The sequence below is a fragment of the Lotus japonicus genome, chromosome 4, assembly GCF_012489685.1.
Source record: "Lotus japonicus ecotype B-129 chromosome 4, LjGifu_v1.2".
Lineage (NCBI taxonomy): Eukaryota > Viridiplantae > Streptophyta > Magnoliopsida > Fabales > Fabaceae > Lotus > Lotus japonicus.
Window position 1 is genome coordinate 34,951,206 of NC_080044.1, and position 17,219 is coordinate 34,968,424.

Here is a 17,219-nt window from a genome sequence, read left to right on the forward strand (position 1 = left end):
CTGGTAGAGAAGAAAAGATGAGAGATGGAAAAGATGAAATAATAAATGGAACATGCTTTAGAGGAGAGCGTTTGAGGAGATGATGGGTTTGAAAATATGAGGATGAAGCGCTCAAAAGTTGAGAGACATAGAGAGAACGAAAGAACGTGAACTGCAGAGGGAGAAAATTTGACAATCGAGAGTAGGAGAGGGAGAGAAAAGGAAAAATTGAAAAAAGAAAAAAGAAAAAAGAAAATTTCCTGGTATCTGCCACGTGGAATATGGTGAAAATAGGTTAGTGAAATGCCACCTGGATAGGTGGGACCCTGAACTATTCCTATTTCTATATATTATGGATGCTATACGGTGTTTTAAGCTTTTTGAACGTTATGTTATGGTGTATTCTACGGAGAGTTAATATTGGAAGAAATTTTAAATTTGAGTTCATTCCTTCATTATAAAAAAATTAAGTTCATGCATAAACTCATTTTCACTACATGTGTATCATTTACATGTGTTTATATCTAAATTAAAGGTGCTTTTTTTTCTAAATGGCGTAAAAAACAATATTAATTAGAACATGGGGGTGAAAAAAAAATTAATTAGCTGTATGGGGTAGTTTCTGACATGGAATTTAAGGCATTCGGAAGCATCCCTGCGAATGGTAATATGACAAATGACTTTTTCAGAACTGAATGACATGAACGTACCTTTTGCAGCATGAACAGTAGCCATTCGCAAGAAGGTATCTTGACTTTTTTTCGTATGCCATTCGCAAGCATTCCTCTTTGTCTTATTAGCATTCGCAAGGAATCTTACGAATGTCTACTATTCCCCGTCAGCTCACTTCTGAACACTGAAAAAGCATCTGGAAAAGTAATTTGTCTTATTAACATTCGTAAGGAATCTTCCGAATGCCTAAAAGTCCAAGTCAAAAACTACCCCAAACAGCTAAATATTCTTTTTTTCACTCCCTTTTTTAAATTAAAGTTTTTTTTACGCCATTCAGAAAAAAAAAATTTACGCATTAATATCATTTAGGAATTACATTGAAGTTATAAATTAAAAATTATATTCTTGACGTAGCACTTCATTTTTATTGTGACATAAAAGAACTGAAAATATATTAATTCAAAAATTAACAAAATAAACTAAAATTTAAGAAGAAAAAAGGAAAAAAGATTAAAATGTTATTAAAATCAGTCTTAAAATATATGTATAAAAATAGTGGATACATAATTTAGGAGTTATATATAAGTTTTTATGAAGGTAGGAGTTATATGGAAGTTAAACTTAAATATTGAATTTAAATCTCACTTCAAAGTGTCTAATAATGATAAAAAAATAAACAATATAATCCCTGAACAAAAACTTTTATACTTCTTCAATATTTTTTTTTGGTTACAAATGGAAAGGGAAAAAACAACAGAAACAGGCTACATGATTACATCTTGGCACAAAAGAGGAACAACCACAGTGGGGGGAAGATTCCAAATTTTCCACTCCCAACCTTCACTAAGGGCAAGCTTTGCCCGTGTATCCGCTTACATACTTCTTCAATTCTATTCACATAAGCTTACATACTATTATATAGAAGATTTTTAAAAAATTATTATTCTTAACATGGTGCTTCATTTTATTTATAAATTAAAAACATAAAACTCAAGAATAAATTAATTTAAAAATTAACAATGTAATTTAAAAAAGGGAAATTGATTAAAATTTTATTTAAATAATTCTAAAACCTTCATATTATTTATATATCTATTAATCAACACATTAAAACTATAAGTATAAAAATGGGGTTACATTATATGAATTAATAACATGTAGGAGTTATATAGAAGTTAAATTTTTTAAAATATTAAAGAATATTAAACCAACTAAACACTATCGAGTTGAGACCAAGATCTTAAAGAAACTAAACCCTAAAATAAATAAATAAAAATAAAAAAAGAAAGATCGGACGAAAAAACAACTACCAACAACTGATAACATAGCTAAATAATTGCGCTTCTACAAAACAAAAATAAACACATGCATCACAAAAACAGCTTCAAACTTATATTTTCTTATATCTAAATTTAATTTGTTCTTTTAATTCATAAATATCTTTTAGTAAACATAAAAAATAACATAGATTTTAAAAATTTCACACGAAAAACAAATATGAACAAAAAATAAAAAATAAAAAATATCACGAAGGAAAGGTATTCTCATATTAATTAATTGGTGTATATGGTTGTTTTTTTAGTTTTGTCCAATTTTAAATTGCAACATTTTTTCCCAAAATGATAGGTCAAGTTGTAAGAGTTATGAGACATATAAGTTGGGTGGTGAACGTTCATAAATCAATCTCTGGAAGGTCCAATTTATCTTTTCGATGTAAAAAAAATTGCAACAATTTCAATTTAAAAGGAAAGTTAAATGCACTTTAATTCAATTAATGTGAGAATTTGAAAGATTGATATTATAATATAAACATCTTACAGGGTAGTTGATTTTTGTGAACATACAAGTAATAAACATCTTAATAACCTCAAAAAAAAAATAAACACTTATGATTATTGTACACATTATCATTTACATGATACTTGATTTTTTTTAAATAAAAATAAATTATTTGGGTTACAAAAGAAAAAGAACTTTAAAAATATAATCTAAAAATAATGTAATAAAAGAGTGCAAAGTAATCTAAAATTAATAAAAAGTAAAAAAGGGAAATTTAAAAAAAAAGTGCAATTTGAATTTATCATAAAATACATTACAAAAACATTATTTGAAAAAAAAAGTTTAAGACACTGAACTTTTTTACTTATCATATGTGACATGGAGATATCACATTTTGATGTTTTTTTTAGTTATCATATGGGACATAAAGATGTAAAATATTGATAATTTATTTACTTAATTAACATATGTCACACGGGATGTCACATTTTGATAATTTTTTACTTTATTATAGAGGCCATAGAGTTGTAACATTGGATGGATCAACTTATATATGTTGGGGTTAGTTTTTTTCTTGGGTGGAGATTTTTTAAAAAAGTAATTAACCCACGTTCACTTGCATTTTTAACCCTATGTGCTGTTTGTGAATGAGAGTGTACAATGATGTCAAAATTGCTGAATTGTTAACTCTGAAGTCCTCAAATTTGGATGTCCAAGCTGCTGAATTTTCTTTTGTGTACAATATTGATATAAAAAAATTTATGAATCGAGCATTTAGGAAAACTAGCAAAGAAGATAAAAACAAAATAACAACTCAATAAAAAAACAAGCATTAAGTAAAAAAAAACATACAAATTTATAATTTCATATATTTAAAATAATTTAGTTGTTTTAATTCATAAAATATTAAAAAACAAAACAAATATTTAAAAAAACACATAAAAAAATAAAAATGAATATTCCCGTGCATCGCACGGGTAAAAGTACTAGTATTTCATAAAAAGAATGATGGATGTGAAAAAATATAATAAATTTTCAGAGAAATGTGTAATTCCAAATAGTGGTTCAAGCATCTTAAAATGTTATAAGAGATAATCATAAAAGTGACAACATATCTCATAAATCTTTATTTTCAAACTCTCACTAATCTAAATTATCAAAATAATTTATTCATGTTAATATAAATTATATGATTTAGATAGGCTTCAAAAACAAAGTCTTGGATTAATAATGTATTCAATTAGAGTCTAAAATTTTAGAATATTTTCTCCAATAATGATATATACACGCCTCATTTTTTAAACAATTTATTTTCACTTCTTTTTATTTCTATCTCCCTCCTCTTATCATCTATCACATCTTATACTTTCCCCCTCTTACTTTTTCCATTCTTTCTATCTCTCTCATCATTCCACCTCTCTCCACCTCAAAGAGAGGTGTGAAAGAAACATTATTCGTAATATGCTCTTGAACAAACAAGTATTTTGAATGCATAAAATTTATGTTAAATTTTACAGAAAATATATCACACAAAGTTTATGCTTTAGGTAACATGAAAGTCACACATAAAATCTGCATAAGTTTAAGTTACTTAAATCCCTGACAAGAGTAATTATATGTGAGCTCAAAGAGGTTTGACATAATTAATTCATGATTAAATAAATAAATGAATATATATATATATATAAATTATTGTGAAACTAAAATTTAATAATGGCATAGGCTTGCACCTTGTTTATGAGGCGTTACTTGTAATTTTTGTTTGTTTTTTTCTTTTTTTTTAAGCTGCTGTTTACCAAAAAAAAATGACATAGGCTTGTGAAAACTTGTATAGATAAAAGGATTTTTTGAACTAATATAGCATAAAATGTTAACAATAAGCAAACACTTATGACTACCATTATATAATAAGATTATAAGTACCTTAAGAATGAAAAGAAATGCCGTTATGTGTGCATGCGGATATTCTAACTATTTGAAATAAATAGGGTATATCCATTATTTATATAAATTAATAATAACTACAATTCATTCAAAGAAAAAAATTATTTAATGTAAATTTTCTCCTCCATAGACAAATGCGAACTTCCAAGAAGGATGCACTGTAGATAAAAATGACCAAATTGCATATTTAAATCTAATATTATGCCGAAAAAATTCTAATACCAATAAGGTATTTGAATTGATTGACAAAAGTTTGCAAATATAATGCATTACACAAATGAAAAATTACACTAACAATAACATACCGATATGAATTTCAAATAAAAGACATACTGATATGCTAAATTATCACTCATGTAAATACACAAATAATTTCATTTAAATTATTGAGAGGGTTTAGATTATATAATTTTCATTAAATTTTGTATAATTACAGTCACGATAGATGATATCACAATCACACAAAACTTAATATAATGCTTAAATCTCACAAAAATGTATAAACCATAAGATATAGAAATCAATGAAGATTACAAACTTTAATTCATGAAGAACCTAAAAAAATCTTCCTTCCCTAGAATAATATACTAGCAAATAGATTATATTATTAAACAATATTGCTAGTGGGCTGGGCCCCTACAAGCGTAGGACCCACCACATATACAAGTGAAATGAGACTAAAGCGTCAAGGTCATGCTCGGGCAAACTCCCGGCAAGGACAGGATAGCAAATCTAGGACAGTCTTACCCTGATTGAAGGTGTCGCACGTCCAGACGTTGGGCCTAGCCTTACTTGCATTCTAGCATTAGGAATTGGGCCTTGGATGTATGGGCCAATTCTCTAATTCTTTAGGATTTCTGACCTTCCCCACTATAAAAGGGAGGTCATTTATTGTACTCATCGGCTTTTTACTCATTCTATGATATAGTACACTTTTTATACATCATCTTTTCTTATTTGTGCTCTGCTAATGTTTACTAGAATACTCCTAGATCTAGTAGGTCCTTGGTACAAAACATTGGCGTCGTCTGTGGCTCTGACTCATTTTCTCTTTCCATTGACATTGAGAGGTGTTAGTTATGAATTATGCAAACGAGGTTGACAGATCATCGTTGTGCACCGCGTCGGTGAGGCGGCGACCGGCATGACGAGCAAACAAAGTCATTCTAAGTGGGCTTAAGAAGAAAATAGCTGAAGCAAAGGACCCGTGGGCGGAGGAATTGCTAGGAGTACGTTGGGCGTACAATACCACCATCCAAACAAGTACTTGTGAAACTCCTTATAGCTCACATACGAAACTAATGCAATGTTTCCTGTAGAAATTCAAAATCAAAGTTGGCAGGTGCAAATGAGTGAAGAAGAGAATCATGAGAATTTGGTGGCTAACATCATTATGATACTAGAGGTGCAAAGAGAAGTACACTTGAGGAATGAGGTCAGTAAAGAAAGAATAACAAGAAAATATTCGGCAAAGGTAGTACCAAGAAAAATGATGGTGGGCGATCTTTTTTTGAGGCGCCAAACAATGGCGGCGGGGCACAATAAGCTTTTGCCTAACTAGGAAGGCCCATTTCGGGTTATCAGAGATGTGGGCATCGGAGCTTATAAGTTGGAACAACTAGATGGCGGGCAAGTGCATCGCTTATGGAATGCAGGGACCTTAAGACACTATTATAGTTGAGAAATGAAAAATGTAAATAAAGGGCGTCCTATTTTTTCCCTCTTACATGAGGTTTTCAATGAGGCGACCCGGATGAATGAAGGGAACAAATTCCCATGTAAATATTACTATATGAAAGGAAATCAAATATGAATTTTCAATATAAGAAGCACGCCGCTAAAGGCGATTCTTAAATTTTACTTTTATTTCTTTAAAAGTGCAAAAGTGGCAAAATGTTAAAGGTACAAGTTGTAAGTTTTTCGGAATAAGAAAGTAGCAAAACTGAGCATACAAAGCCTTGGCGATCCAAGTGCCCACTAGGAACCAAGCCCCGCCTATAAATGACCAAGGCCAAATGAAACGCCTAAGCCTTGAACAAAAATTCAAGCAACACAAAAGCGTCACCGCGGCGATCCAAGTCTCGGTTAATTTACGAGAGCAAAACACATAATAGAGTTAACAAGTTAACTATGAAGTATAAGAGAAACGTTCGCACAAGGGGCGGCCTAATTATTGCTTAAACTGAAAAACTATTGTACGTTTTCAATAAGTACGGCGATGCAGATAAATAAAAAAGTGATAATAATAATTGCGAAAAGTTGCACAAATGCACTTTATGAAATGTAATAATATAACACAAGAAAGGGGAGTTTGAACTATGTTCTTGTAAAACTTGAGTTTTCAATCGATTATAAGTTTTTAAAACATTTTCGTAATCGATTGGTGCAGCGGATATACGTGCAAAACAATAAACGATAAAAACACAGACAATATATCCTGGTTCACCCACAAACGATGAGACTACGTCCAGTCATTAACTAAACCAAGATTTCACTATCAAGTATCAAGGACTTCTCCTACAAGTATTCACAATGACTTATCCCAACAAGTATTCTTCAGGGCTTCTCCTAATCAAGTATTCTCCAGGACTTCTCCTAACAAGTATTATACATGACTTCTCCTAAACAAGTATTAGACAGTACTTCTCCAATAATCTTTTTCAAGATCGTTTGGTTATACAAGGATCTCTTCTTATAAGAGTGATTGTAGAAGCTTTCAAGCTCAGGAACTATAAAGTAGAGTGAGAGTGATTATAGCCATTTGAGCTTGTTCTTCACAACGATTATAGTTGTTGGATCAGACGATGCTTCAGTGTACTTGTATCAGATGCATTAAATTCATGACACTGTTTGATGAAGAACTTTTGCCCAAAAGATTTAGTATGCCAGTTAGTAGGTAGAATTGGTCTTTGCTTCTATTTGTTGATGAGCAAATATGACGACAACATTGTACTTCAGCTTTGGTCATTGTGGTTTGTTAGATTACGTACCCTTCTAACAAGACTTCTTCTCCAAGTTTTCCAAGCAATGGAAATTGTCATGTGGGCAAAGCCCTTACAGATTCAAAATGAGGGCAGGGCCCTTCAAAACATCAAACAAAAAAAGAGAAGAAAAGCAACTACGATTGTTTAAGATTCTTTGTTGGCATTGTCCACATTGGACTCAGGGTTCTCATCAGCAGTACACTCATCATCTCCTTCTTTGCGAGCATTTCCATTGTCATCATCTTCTTCTCTTTCACTTTCCTCCTCGCCGCTGTTGTCCGAGCCTTTAGCATTTCACTATCAACATCCTGGATAAGTACTTTCTTCTTGCTTAGGTTAGCATCTCTTGTAAAAAAATATTTTTCGAAAGATGTTGTTCATTGTTGCTCTCATTGTTCCTTCTTCCTCTAAAGTATCCTCCAACTGAACCTGGAAATGCTCTAATAATATAAATCTTAAATCTCACTGCTTCAATCAATTTGAAAACAAGAGCATCACCACCATCCAGCTTATGATCCAATTTAGATGCACTCCAGCCACCACGAAGCCCACTTCTTTTGCTATTGTAAATACAATAATGATTCATAGACAATGATACAGTAAAAACACCTTCAAACACCCCTTTTTTCCTGCTGATTTGGCCAAATAATACGAAAGCATTATGGTTAGTCATATGTATTTAGGTGGTTAGTTCAGTGTATTATTTGGCCAAATCCCTAATTTAGGAATTTCAACTTTATACGGTTCTGTGCTTTATGGTTAGTCATGTGTATTTAGGTGGTTAGTTCAGTGTATTATTTGGCCAAATCCCTAATTTAGGAATTTCAACTTTACACGGTTATGTGCTTTATGGTTAGTCATGTGTATTTAGGTGGTTAGTTCAGTGTATTATTTGGCCAAATCCGCAGGAAAAAGGGGTGTTTGAAGGTGTTTTTACTGTATCAATGTCTATGAATCATTATTGATTGTAAATAGCCTCCTAGTTTGAGCCATTTTCATCCTCTAAACATTTTAATCCCAAAACTATCCAGCTTCCCTTTCTTCTTCATTAACACACTCGCTCTTCATTCTCTTAACTTTCTTTCCTCACCTCCACATCATACACTTTCCCTTCTTTTCCTTTCTCTTCTTCATTCTCCTTCACTTTCCTTCTCACCCTTCTCATCATCCTTCACTTTCGTATTCATTTTATTCTCATATTTTGTTCATTTTCATCTTCCTATCTTCCATATTGTTCTGAGTGGTTCATTTTTGTCTTTCACCATTCTTGTCACTGCGCTCTACTTCCAGATCCGATCCAGATCCAAGTCTTCCAGGTTTTAAATTCCTTGTATGTTTTTAGTTTCACGTTTTAATTCTAAGAATATATTTTGATGAATGTTAATGTCAACTAAAAACCCAGAACTTCAATTTTTTACCAATGTTTAAAACTAAAAATGTTTGTACTTCGTGATTTAAAACTGAAAATGTCACACTTTGTTCTGAGATCCTAAACCTGGGAAAGTATTTCCAAATTTCATGTTACGGGATTTAAATCCCAGGAAAGTATTTCCAAATTTCATGTTCCGGGTTTTAATTCCCAAATAATGATCGGAATAGAAATGCACCATGTAAAGGGGTTGAAAATTGGGTATTACTTTCATGCATAAATTGTGGCTCAGAGATTTTCCCAAAATTAAAATGCAAATATACGACAGCACAGGTACACTTATAAATTTTTCGCCCACGAAAAGTTTCAACATTAATAAGGGCAGCACTAGACGAATACTAAGCATGTGGATGGTACTAGATACAAAATGAGAAGGCAATCTCCATTTCAGTGATCTTTCAGAAGTATGGAGAACACTAAGTTATCGTCAGGCCAAACTGTTCTCATCACCCTTAATTACACATAATTTTGTCTGGCTTTTCAAGCAGAACATTTGGCAAAATTAAGTGGCAACCTTATCAAATCAATATATACGATCATTTTTCCTATTCTATTTAGTTGTCATTGAACAACCACATTTTCCAATTCATTTGTTCGATCCCATGATCCCCAAATGACAGAATACAACACTGAATCATGCTAATCAAACATGATTGCATCATACGTTTTACAACGCTAAATAGTTCACAAGAGAGATCATATAAGTTTGCTAGAAAAATCATTGATACAACACAAAACTGTCCAGCAAATTTATGCCAGTTGCCAGACCACATTCTCTGCTACAATAAAAAGCATATTCAAATAGCTAATGGATGCACTGCACGTGATACGTTCATTACCTTCTTTTTGTTGATTAAATACATTACTAGCATTGTTTCAGCAAGTCATAACTAAAGTCATGCTGCCCTTGAGCCATGACAAGTCATAACTAATTTCTTACAGATGATTTTTTCAGTATGTACCTGATCGGAAGCAGAGAAAACAAAGAGAAGGGATTCAACTCAACTTGATGAAAGGGAAGGGGAAAGAAAGCAAAAAGATCATTATAAATGCTCTTCTGATTAGACTACAACTTTTTCATATCCTCAAAATGGTAAAACAAAGCAACTAAATACAAGACATATAAGAATCAGAAAACTCCAATCCTAAAAGAACTTTTTCAGTTAGTAGTTGAAATCAACATTGGTTAAACAACAAATCTAAGCACCGATAATCACCTGCGAACATCACTCATTAAGTAAATTATGTATAATTGCCATTGCCATGAACTCATCATCTACTCTAACCTAACAAAACAAGAAACTAGTTAAGAAAACATCACTGCTCCAATTCAAGTTACCAATTGCACAAAAACCACAAAGTGACACCATCTAGTTCAGTGTTGTAAAATCGCGATCGCGGACCATTGCGGTGAGCCAAGAATCCGCTATTTCGGCCGCTATTTAGCTGAGAGTGGCGGGAAAAGCGCGCTATAGCAATAGCGGCGTCGTTATTAGCCAAAAATCCGCTAGGCTCGCTATTTGATAACACGGATCTAGTTAATTCAAAAAATCTACCAAAACAACCACAATTAACCCCTGAAAACCCTAAGCCAACTAATTTGAATTCTGAAGAAATTCATCAAACTAATTATCAAACAACTTCCCAGATGATGAAACAAAAACTAAAGTAGCACAAGATTGACTTCAAATATCAAGAATTATCAACATCAAGGTCACAACATGTATGAAATTATACAAAAAATTCAACAAGAAGAAAAATAATAATGTAACAGCATATACACATGGATGGTGATTGACGATGAGGTGAAAGGTGCGATGGCTATCGATTGGGAGAAGGAGAGAGGAGGCGAGCCAGGCGCTGTTGTTGTTGGTGGTAGCGGCGTTTGAGGTAGTCTTCGAGGATCTCCATGACGGAGAGGAAGCGGCGCATCTGGTGGAGGCGGTGGGTCAGCTCGGCTTCCCGAGCTCTGGCGCGAGCGAGACGAGCCTCCGTGTCAGCGAGGCGACCGCGGAGATCGTCCACCGCCGCCGACGATGTCCGATCGGTGAAATCGTCTTTCGATAACGATCGCTGCTGCCCGCAACACATGCTTCGGATTTCAGAAATTCGCGTGAAACTTCGAGCACCCTAGAGAGAAAGAGGATTAGAAACGGGGTGGGTTACTTCACAAAAGAGAAAAGAAAAAAAAACAATATAATAATTATTTCATATTTATTGTAACCCACAATGGAGTATTAAAAAGTAGAGACTCACTCTTTAATGTGATGCACTCCACAATGGGTGTTCGCGGTCTAGACAGATTCGGTTTTACGAGAAAAACCATCTCATTCAATCATCTTGGTTTTGTTACTTCATCTTCCATTCGGTTTTTTTTTTATTCGAACCAATCTGATTCATTTTTTATTGGTTTTGAGTGATCTGGGCTTTCGTGTCCTCAATCCTTTTCCCCGTAGGCGGAGGTTTGTCGAATCGGCACCATCAACTACCATCGCGTTGCCTTCACCTGGGAAAGTGGACTGGGCGAGACTCTAGGATCCCTCGCCCAGGCGCGCCAGCCTGGGGCGACATGCGAGCCCGGGAGTTGGGCCTTCTCCCGGGAGGCCCAACTGGCCCATTAGGAGAAGTTATGGGCGACAAGCCCAACCCCCGAATCTATAAATAGGGAGCGGTTACCAATTGTAAGGGACTCTTAGCTCATTTGAGAAATACAAACTTGAAATTCAGTTACTTTCTCTCTCTAAGCGGTTACGCTCTTACCCTCTCTAGATTCTCACATCACGATCCTCTCACTATGGGTACCGTACCTCATCTCTATGTTCTTGGATAGAACATTTGGCGCCGTCTGTGGGGACCGGTAGATTTTGATTCCCGGACACGTGGATTGTGATTTGGTTGAGAGAAGTTCGATTTTCCGTGCAATTCTCTTCAGTTTTCTAGAATTTTGGTTGAATTCCTAGTTCGCTGGTGAAGCCTAATGGAGGCACATCGTCGACGAAGTAGGGGAAGGCTGAGACACGCGTGCGGTTCGTCATTGCATCGCGTGTAACACCCCGATTTCCAGGTGTCACTTTAGTAACTAAAAACAAACTTTACGCGGAAAACATGTAATTTTTTTTTTCGTTTGATTCCTTTTAAATAAGCGATAGAAAATAAAGACATAACCCAACACTAACTAACCAATGTACAAATATATACACATGTACAGCCTCAGCTGCACTCTCCCGTCACGCGCACTCGCAGTGACTCCAAAGTAGTGTGCCCGCAGGCAATTATATACAGAACCAGAACTGTAAGTAAAAGTATCAAATATACAGTCATCCAAGAGAAAGTCGGCACCCAAAAATGGCCTGAACAAAAGACCCCTATACTCCGACAGACTCTCTGTGATCCTCCTCAAAAGAACCACACAAAAAGCCACACATCGGGAACCTACCCTGTCCCAAAAAGTAAGACGATCAGAGCTCTACACAAAAAATGACGCTGCCTAACCTACCCTCCCAGTCCAGCTCATAGCTCCTCCACCTCATCGCTGCTCGGCGAGTAGCTGTCCCCACTGCTCTCGGAGTCAGAGTCGGAATCCACCGTAATCATCTCGGTGTCCAAGTCCACGACCTCCCTCCTAACTGTCCTGCGCACCGTCCTAGTCGAGCCGGTCTCAACATCCACCTCTCCTGTAAGAACATCCTCCTCCACCACCCTAACCAAGGGGTCCACACGGTAGCCGTGCGGTGAAGAGAAAGAAAAGAGACGTGAGGCAGATGGGACAACAGACTCCCTCTTCGGCTGCACGAGCCAAGAGGACGACGCCACGTCGGTAGGATCAATGGCAGTAGCAGGAGGTGGCGCAACAGGTGCAGCAACAACAGGCTCGATCTCCGCTGGGTCCTCGTCATCAGAAGATGAAGCATGAGGTGGTGCAGGTGGTCCTCGACCAGTACCTGGTCCACAGTGAACTGAGGGCGGCAAGTCAAAACTCAGCTCCATACGTCGTAGCATTCCTCTCGTCAAACGTCCTCGCTCGTCGGTCCGGTCTTCCATGACTCTTCCCCGGTACGTCGCTCGGTGACCCGCAACCTCGATCACCCAAGCGGTGGGGGCATCACGATCCACCAACTCATACCTGATCCCCCCCCGAGGGAGAGACCATCGAAAACCAGTCGGCCATCGACATCTGGCAGCAGGCCGACCGCCCAAACACAAACATGAAACCAAAGCCAAAGCGCTAGGGTCAACTCACAGAAATAAGTAGATATACACTCAACATGTGATATGGGGTATAGATATATATGTTGTTCGCAGAAGGTACCCAAATCTCTGCGATTCTGAGATTTCTCCTTAGTGAGTTGTTGTTGGATTTTGTCATCTTGACAGATTTTGAGAGCAACTCTTTGAATGATAGCTATAAGCTGTCCATAACTAAGGGTATGATATGGGATTTCTCCCCCCGAATTTTGGCTTCTAAGTTTTTCACGAACTTTGTCGCAAAAAGATTTAGGAAGACCGGCCAGGAATTTCTCTTTCCAGAAGGCTTGTTGGCTGTCTTCACGGGTGTAAACCCTGGTCAGGAAGGTATCCTTATACCACCTGAAATCACCCAAAGATTTGCACTTAAGATTGGACAAAAGATCACCAGATCTGTCCTTGATGAGGGAAGGATCTCCAACAAAATGTTGGGCTATGGTAAAGATTAAGGAGTTGACAGCATCAGAGATGAATTTGCCATCTTCCATGATAGGATTACCTTCTTCATCCGTCTTGACAGCAGTTAAGATCTGATCCTTCTCGTCTTGAGTGAGATAATTATCCCACCAACCTTTGAGCTGGCCACAGAAACCAGCAACCAAGACTTCAACGATAAGAGACTCAGGACAATTGTTGGCGGTAACATAGGCAGTGGCTACCATAGTCATATTTTGGAGGATTTTGGTGATGCCATACTCGTTTTCACCATCAATATTCCATTCATAGACATTGTTGGCACTGAAGCTTTTGAAGTTTGAAGATTCTTCTAAAAGAAGATCAGGAGCAGTAGCTCTAGGATAGTAGAGCTTGGTTTCTTTTCTCCACTGATTCTTAGAATTGTGAATGACAGTATTGACCGGAATACTTTTGATAGATTGAACGTCAGACTTCATAGATTGAATATCAGAATCAGACTCAACCTTACCATCTTCAATATTATTTAAAGAAGTAGAGGTATTACGAGTAGAAGTACGAGTTTTTGGAGGAGGAGGAGCAGTAATAGTGGGATTAGAAACTGCTTCCGGAGTAGGTTCCGGAGTCTCAGGAGGTTCCGGAGTCTCAGGAATAACATGTTTGAGAAGCTGAAGTTGCTCTACCACCTTTTGGAGGAGCTCATTGTCAGATTCCTTTTTTGCTCGAAGAGTTTGAGCCGAGTGTCTGGAACGGCTACTGATTTGAAAAGGTTTGAAAAGAGGTTTTTCAAGTTGACATCCTTTAGGGATATCAAGATTAGAAGAGGAAGGTTCAATCTTGACCTTTTCTTTTCCTTTCCTGGAAGAGGAATCCTGCACTTGGGATTCTCCAAGAATTTGAAGATACTTATTGGTATAATTGGATTGTTCCATGAGGTCTTTGATGTCTTTACCAGTGACATCACCTTCTTCTTTCCTAGTCTTGAAGGGAGAAGCTAGGACAGGTGTAGATTGAGCTCCTTTAAGAAGGAAAGGAGTTTTAGGTGGCAGGTTAGAAAGGGTTTCTTTTCCATCCTTATGCTGCCATTTAACCATGTCAATTTGGAAGGGGTAAGATTTCCAATTCTTGTTGGCATAATCTTGAAACCATTCAAAAAAGAAGATGTTTTGCTGGGTTTTCTCAAGGAACCCATAGAATTTTTCTTGGATCTTCTTTCTCTTTTCACCCTGATACTTTGCAAAGAACCATTTTCTTTGCTGAGTCCATCGGTCAGAGTAGAAATCTGCCTTGATACTTCCTTTGTCGATGACGAATTCAGTAGTGATTGCTCCAATGAAATCAGAAGTTTCTCCAGGGGTTTCTAGAGAAGAATACGTTGGAGATAAGGTGGATTGATGATCTTCATCACCCTTGTCATAGGTAGTCTTGACAGGAGTGGTATGGACATATCCAGCCAAATGGATAGTAGATCCGTCATGAGAGAGGGAAGGTTGAGCGCTAGACTCGGGTTGGTTCCTTCTAGTCATAGAAAAAGATCTTCTGGACATGGCAGATTGGAAATCAGAGGTCCTAATAGATCTAGGGATAGAGAAAGAATTTCTCCTATCAAAGATGAGATCTACTTGGCCAGATTGGTGTTGGCCGATTTCACGAAACTCAGGAGTTTCGACAGGTTGGGCTGGAGTAGCCTTTTCCAAAGACCATTTCTCTGGAAGGGTAATATCACTCCATTGGATGGTTTTGGGAACAATAACATTTGCCTTATCATAATCTGTAAGGAAAAGAGTTGTTTCTCCAGATTTTTCACAATTGGTCTTCAGGAAATAGGATTTGATGGAGTTCATTACTTTGTATTGAACCCTATAGATCAAAGAGATTGGAATGGAATCTTCTTTCATATCAAGGCCGTGAAGCTTGATATTTAGGAAGAGAACGTCAAGGATGTTTTTGTCTTCCAGACTGACAGTTAGATCTGGGAAACAATTGAAAAAGATTGGTCCATTACTCAGGTTGGTTTCAACCGTTCCTAAGAGGGAGTCATGGAATTGATTATGTCTAATATCCCTAAGACAAAGAAGAACAGAGATGTCCAGAGACTTCCTAGTTAGGGGTTTGAGACCAACTTGAACACTACCTATATGAAGATAGTTGAAGTTCTTGCTGATATGATCTTTAACGCTTTTCTCAGAAAGCAGATGGATTTCTTCATTATCAGATCTGAGCTTGTAGGTTTGCTCAACGGTTTTGATAATGAAATCTGATCGTTTGAAAAAGGATCCGTTTGGTTTATAGATTTCTGTATGAGAAATCTTTGGGATTTCCCAGTTATCAAGATCTTGATTGATATCTTCAAAATGAATTTCTTCTTTGAAGACAGATTTGGATAATTGATTGGACTGATGAGGATGATCGATTGAAGAAGAAGAGGGTTGGGAAGATTTGAAAGAAAGTTTGGAAGAAAAGGAGCGAAGCATCATAAAAAGAAAACCTTCCTCACCCGTAAGTATCATCGCCATCACCTGGTTCTATAGAAACAGATAAATAAATTAGAAATATAAGTTACGTTCTGTGTTGTTCTTAATAGTTGAGCAGTATAGATCTGGATCAGACTTAAGCCACCACAAAAAGAAACTAAACAAGGACATTAAAAATATTCAGAACTTAAAAACATGTCTGTAGTATGGCCAATATAGACTTACTGCCACACAGGGACTTACTGCCTTCAACGCCTCCGCTGCAGAGATGATCAAAAGTCTGAATAGTAATAATCCTAGAGGGTTTTCAAAAGAGCTTTCATTTTAGTTTAGTCCAAAGTGTACTACCAGTCCAAGATCCAGAGCATAGTGCTTAATTATGTAAGAACAGAACAGAGAAATAACTTATACCTAACATATTTAGCATGTTCCTACTTCCCCATCAGGCTCTGATACCAAGAGGGGGTCGAGCAACTTCAGCTTCTCAAACAAGTTATTCCTGAGACTCCGGAACCTCCTGAGACTCCGGAATCTACTCCGGAAGCAGTTTCTAATCCTCTAGGATTAACAAAATATGACTATGGTAGCCACTGCCTATGTTACCGCCAACAATTGTCCTGAGTCTCTTATCGTTGAAGTCTTGGTTGCTGGTTTCTGTGGCCAGCTCAAAGGTTGGTGGGATAATTATCTCACTCAAGACGAGAAGGATCAGATCTTAACTGCTGTCAAGACGGATGAAGAAGGTAATCCTATCATGGAAGATGGCAAATTCATCTCTGATGCTGTCAACTCCTTAATCTTTACCATAGCCCAACATTTTGTTGGAGATCCTTCCCTCATCAAGGACAGATCTGGTGATCTTTTGTCCAATCTTAAGTGCAAATCTTTGGGTGATTTCAGGTGGTATAAGGATACCTTCCTGACCAGGGTTTACACCCGTGAAGACAGCCAACAAGCCTTCTGGAAAGAGAAATTCATGGCCGGTCTTCCTAAATCTTTTGGCGACAAAGTTCGTGAAAAACTTAGAAGCCAAAATCCGGGGGGAGAAATCCCATATCATACCCTTAGTTATGGACAGCTCATAGCTATCATTCAAAGAGTTGCTCTCAAAATCTGTCAAGATGACAAAATCCAACAGCAACTCACTAAGGAGAAATCTCAGAATCGCAGAGATTTGGGTACCTTCTGCGAACAATTTGGTATTCAGGGTTGTCCCAAGAAACCTAAACCCAGAAAGCATGATCCTCCTCCCAAACAACAATGGAGAAAAAGATCTAGCAGAAATGATCATAGGAAGCC

The 17,219-nt window shown here is 36.6% G+C and overlaps 1 protein-coding gene across 1 annotated transcript; it reads right to left on the reverse strand.

Moving 5' to 3' along the window:
* Positions 1-10,439: 10,439 nt before the first annotated feature.
* Positions 10,440-10,976, reverse strand: LOC130716181 (protein SKIP34). Its single transcript, XM_057566385.1, has one exon. The coding sequence runs from the start codon at positions 10,876-10,878 to the stop codon at positions 10,609-10,611; it is 270 nt and encodes an 89-aa protein (XP_057422368.1). The 5' UTR covers positions 10,879-10,976; the 3' UTR covers positions 10,440-10,608.
* Positions 10,977-17,219: the final 6,243 nt, after the last annotated feature.

What these genes read in the sequence shown, in the direction of transcription:
- LOC130716181 (XM_057566385.1), bottom strand. Translation starts at nt 10,878, where the DNA reads ATGTGTTGCGGGCAGCAGCGATCGTTATCGAAAGACGATTTCACCGAT.